Raw genomic sequence first — 4834 nt, 5'->3', positions numbered from 1 at the left:
TATTTATACACACTCCTGGGGCCTGTTTCATAAAACAAGTTTACCAAATAAGCCAGGTTTATTTCAGTTAGTCTGACTTATTGTCAGTTGAGTCAGTTCAAAATAAATCAGACTTACTGAAATAAACCTGGCTTATTTGGTAAACTTGTTTTATGAAACAGGCCCCTGGCATGTTTGGTTATGTGTAAAAAAATATAATAAAATAAGTTACAATCATAAATAAATAAATAAAGCAAGCTTAGGGTGGAATCTGTTCATAATTGAAACTAGAAAAATGTATGGAAACTTGGATATATATATATATATATATATATATATATATCTGAGTTTACTGTATATCTCACAATGTTTTGACTCAGAATTGCAACAAAAAAGTCAGAATCATTAATTTAAAAGTCTAAAAGATTAACAGTAATTATTATTATTATTAATCCTGTGACAGAATCAAGCGTTCATATTATAAATGGATTTAAAGAATCACATCCACCAGAGATTTTTCTGGTGATTTGATGATATCGTGAAACTGACCACAGAATAAAGTTAACCAGTAGGAATGACAGCAGCAGATAAAACTGTTTTTACAAACATGATCATTTTAATTGGTTTGATTTCAATTATCAAGAGTGACTGCGGTCAAAATAGATTCCTCTAGACATAACAGCATTAATCAGCCAACAACAAACAGACGTGCCATTCCCACTGATTCATTCACTGACACGCTCGTTCAGTTTGTGTTGTGTTTAGTGCTGTTAACTCAATTTCAGCTGTAATAGATTGTGCAAGCTTGAATATATAATGATGGCGAAATCTTGAAGCTGTGCGTCCACATCACCTACACAACACCAGGAAAACAGCTGCATTACATCAGATTTGACTGGACAACTATATGTGATTAAGAAGAGATCAATCAGAGACATCAAATCGATTATTAAGCCATAATTCTTAATTTAAAAAGCCATACACTTAAAAAAGTACCATGTAGCCACAAGACATTTACGCACTTACATGTCGAAGAGCACAGGCAGCGTTTGAACAGGAGTGCATCACCTAAACCAGATCAAAATAGATAATACATTTTCTATAATGAAAAATTACATGCATTCACATTGCAAAAGGAAACAAAAAATGTTTTTTATATTTTCTAAATTAGTCGTGGGTAATATGACCAAAATCTTTTGAATAGTCTTCACTGTATGAATCAGATTTGAACTGAATCTTATTAAAGATCCAATAGAGAACAGTTAGTGATTTTGTCTTTTGTTGTTTGATTAACGTTAACGACACAGGCTGAGGCAGAGTCGTTAGGCTGCTGTCACTTTAAGACTGACTGCACAGATCCAATATACTGACAAACATCCATTTTTCACCCCCTACTGTTTTTTTTTTTTAACACTTAACCAACTGTGTTTACGTGAATACTCCACACGACTGGCATTTTGGAATAATTGTGTGTGCGTTTGACCATTCAAGCGCAATAAGATGCGAAAGAGAATTCGCGATCGCATGCTGTCTTTAGAGAGAGGCGCGTTCTGTACGCACGGTCAATGTTAGCGCATGAGCGTCGCATTGCTAAGGCTTTCCGGGTGTTTGCTTGTAGTCTCTGTGATATTCTGGATCCTTCAGTGTGATTCGATGTGATTATTGTGCTGTTTTATCACACCAGTAACAGTGATGCTCGACTTCTTTTCAAGCCGTACCTCCTTTTTCCTGCCAGAACGGAGTTGAGGTATTTCTTGGCTGCCATCTGTTTGCGGTAACGGCTGTAGTTGTCTGTGAAGACGGCATCTGAGTGACGTTTCACAGGCATCTGGTCCATGCCCAGCTCATCACTACAGCAGACAGACAGAAAAATGAACCCCACTGTTCACTCACCTCCTGCTGCCTCATTATTAAAAGTTTAATTAAATCAGCGTCACAACAGATACCGCATTACCTCGAGATACTTAGCACATTCAGTTTGCCATCCAGACTTATTTAACCTGTTAACTGTCAAATATAATCCATTTTGAAACCGACATTGTGCTTCCATGGAAATGGTATTTTAAATCCTTTTAGCAGGCTCCTCCCCCAAGTGGGCGGGGCCAAGTGTCATATTACAAAATTTACTACAATACTAATCAAGAATGTTTCTAATCTTGTCCAATTACATATCATTGGAAGGGTCTGAGTCTCAAGGTTCCATATTTGGTGGTTATTTCGTGAGAAGAGTAATATTGTGTTGAAACCACAAGCAGTTCTGTCTTAGCCAGGTTGAGTTGAAGGTGATGGTCCATCATCCAACAAGAAATGTCTGTTAGACATGCTGAGATGCGAGCAGCTATCGTCGGATCATCAGGATGGAATGAGAGGTAGAGTTGAGTGTCATCAGCATAGCAGTGATATGAAAAGCCATGTTTCTGAATGACAGAACCTAGTGATGCCATGTAGATATTATAATTTTTTATTTTATAATTTTTATTTTTTTTTAATCACAGCTTCTTCTTTTATTAAATCTTGACAAATCATGTATCATTGGAAAGGTCTGAGTTTCAAGGTTACATATTTGGTGGTTATTTCATGATAAAAGTAAAATTGAGACGACAATTTGTAAATTTGTGACTGGAAAATATGTTCAGTGGAGTTTGGGTTGGTATAGCTCCTAAACAAAATCGCACAGGAGCCTCAATTTTTGTAATAACAACTTCAAATTTGGAACGTAATTTATTTAGACATGTGGCTTTTATTTCCCTATCACATATTTTAGTAATCAACATAAATTAGGTATCATTCGAAAGCTTAAACACTCAAAATTCATCATATGAAGCCATTTTGAAATTTGAAATTGCAATACCAAGAAAATGGTACTTTAAATCATTTTAGTGGGCGGTGTCAAGTGTCATATTACAAAATTGACTACAATTATTTCTTTCTTAATCAAAACTTTTCCTAAACTTGACAAAACACATATCGTTGGAAAGGTCGGAGTCTCAAGGTTATTTTGTGATAACAGTAATATTGTGATAAAATGGAGACAGGAATATACGTTCAGTGGAGTTTGGGTGGCTATTTTTTGTGCAACGCCTAAAAAGAATCTCATAGGAACCTCAATTTTTGTAATGTCAACTTCAAATTTAGAACATTATTTATTTAGATATATTGAGTTTATGTTGAGATATATGAGGCATATTGAGATTGTTTTTTTTTTTTAGCAATTTTAGATTCTAATTATTATTTGATGTAAAATAAAAACAGTACAGTACTTTACTTAAGCCATCTACTGTATGGCCATGCTTACCTGACTCTCTTTGCAAGTAAAGACTCCAGATATTCTTTAGCAGACAGTTGGCCGAGCAGTTTGCTGTATCCGCTCGTGAACAGTCCATCAGCGTGTCTGGATGGTCTAAAAGGAATACAGATGAAAAAACACTTTTTATTTTATTGTAAGATGGTCTTCAGTGCTTTCTCATAAACTCAAAGTTGTTTGTCTCCACAAAAGATCTTCCTCATCATCACATTTACAGCTGTAGTCTTTCCTCTGGAAATGGATCTATAATATTTTTTATGAGAGAGTAAATGGAAGCTGTTGCTAATGTCATGGTGTTGCTTTCACGAACCTCTCGACGGTGTTTGCGAGTTCATACAGGAGTTTATACGCCTCCAGATCCTGTAGTGACGAGTCTCTCGTCCAGTCGATGTCTCCGTCTTCATCGAGAGCACCTGGTCTGGAAAGAATTAAGATGCAAATTACAAACTATGTCCGTCATGCAAATAAGTTTTGTTGAATTTGTTGCAGTCATTTTTACAAGTATATTAAACTTTTGCATATTTATTTTTTTGTATAATTTATGAATGAATTTCAGAAATCAAAATGAAATCAAAAAAAGGAAGTCTGTATACCAACCGATATATGTATATGTGTGTGTAAACTGTGAATTTACACTGAGTTAACTACAATAATGCAAATTTTGGATTTTACAATACAAAATGAACCAATAATGACATAAAATATTTTTCATTTAAATCATAGAATATATATATATATGTCTCACCTGATGTCAGGATATGCAGAGATGGCAGGCAGTGCAAGAGTCCTGCAGCAGAAGACGCCACAGATGGCCATCAGGAGGAGCGTCTGACAGCTGCTCAGTGAAATCATGGCTTTCTGCAGACATTTAAACCAGGTCAGAACAAACATCTGCATTAGACTGAATATTCAGAATGATTTGGCTTTTCTTTTGATAGCAATTTACCTGTTTGTGCGTATCTGGCACTTGATAATTAACAGCAATTTGAGCTTTTTTTTAGATTTTAGATTAAAATGACATGAAAAATAAAATTTTAAATCTATCTTTGTTGCTGTAATTAGTTGTTGTTTTAAGCTTTTTTTCAGTTTATTTTAATGATTAACAAATGCATTTATAAAAGTACACATCTAATGTAGTTTCCCAATTAACATTTTACTTTAATAAATCATCATAAATTTGAAAGGTGAAATTTGTAAATGAAGTAACCAACTACCTATGCATGTTTTTAGAAGTTTTGTTTAAACAATGTATATTATATAATCATTAAAAATGCATTTATAAATTGTTAAAATATCCCATGTACTTTCCCAATTAACAGAAGCACAAAAAAACGTTTTATTTTAATAAATGCACATACATTTTAAATGTGAAATTTGTAAATAAAGCACTCAACTACCCATAAATATTTTTAAAACTTTGCATTTTTCTAAACAATATAAATGATATAATGATTAACAAATGCATTTGTAAAATGTAAATTAAATAAAATGTAGTTTCCCATTTAACATAAGATCATAAAACATTTTATTTTAATAGATGTACATACATTT

The 4834-nt window shown here is 33.6% G+C and overlaps 1 protein-coding gene across 2 annotated transcripts; it reads right to left on the bottom strand.

Moving 5' to 3' along the window:
* Positions 1–630: 630 nt before the first annotated feature.
* On the bottom strand, positions 631–4154 carry LOC107552401 (VIP peptides-like). Of its 2 annotated transcripts, none has more exons than XM_016234272.1 (6): positions 4029–4154; positions 3594–3701; positions 3275–3379; positions 1698–1829; positions 1002–1047; positions 631–832 (listed from the first exon to the last, which is right to left on the bottom strand). In XM_016234272.1, the coding sequence occupies exons 1-5, from the start codon at positions 4133–4135 to the stop codon at positions 1044–1046; spliced, it is 456 nt and encodes a 151-aa protein (XP_016089758.1). In that variant the 5' UTR covers positions 4136–4154; the 3' UTR covers positions 631–832; positions 1002–1043. The 2 variants fall into 2 exon arrangements, with proteins under 2 accessions (XP_016089758.1, XP_016089757.1); XM_016234271.1 differs by having other exon boundaries at positions 1006–1047.
* Positions 4155–4834: the final 680 nt, after the last annotated feature.

Source organism: Sinocyclocheilus grahami, unplaced genomic scaffold, assembly GCF_001515645.1.
Source record: "Sinocyclocheilus grahami isolate Dianchi unplaced genomic scaffold, SAMN03320097.WGS_v1.1 scaffold449.1, whole genome shotgun sequence".
NCBI lineage: Eukaryota > Metazoa > Chordata > Actinopteri > Cypriniformes > Cyprinidae > Sinocyclocheilus > Sinocyclocheilus grahami.
Note: the sequence above shows the minus strand (reverse complement) of the source record. Positions and strands in the feature narration are given on the sequence as shown.

Coding starts and splice junctions, on each gene's coding strand:
- LOC107552401 (XM_016234272.1), bottom strand. CDS start 4,135: ATGATTTCACTGAGCAGCTGTCAGACGCTCCTCCTGATGGCCATCTGT. Junction 3,380..3,593: donor CTCGCAAACACCGTCGAGAG/GTTCGTGAAAGC, acceptor TATTCCTTTTAG/ACCATCCAGACACGCTGATG. Junction 1,830..3,274: donor TTACTTGCAAAGAGAGTCAG/GTAAGCATGGCC, acceptor TGTCTGCTGTAG/TGATGAGCTGGGCATGGACC.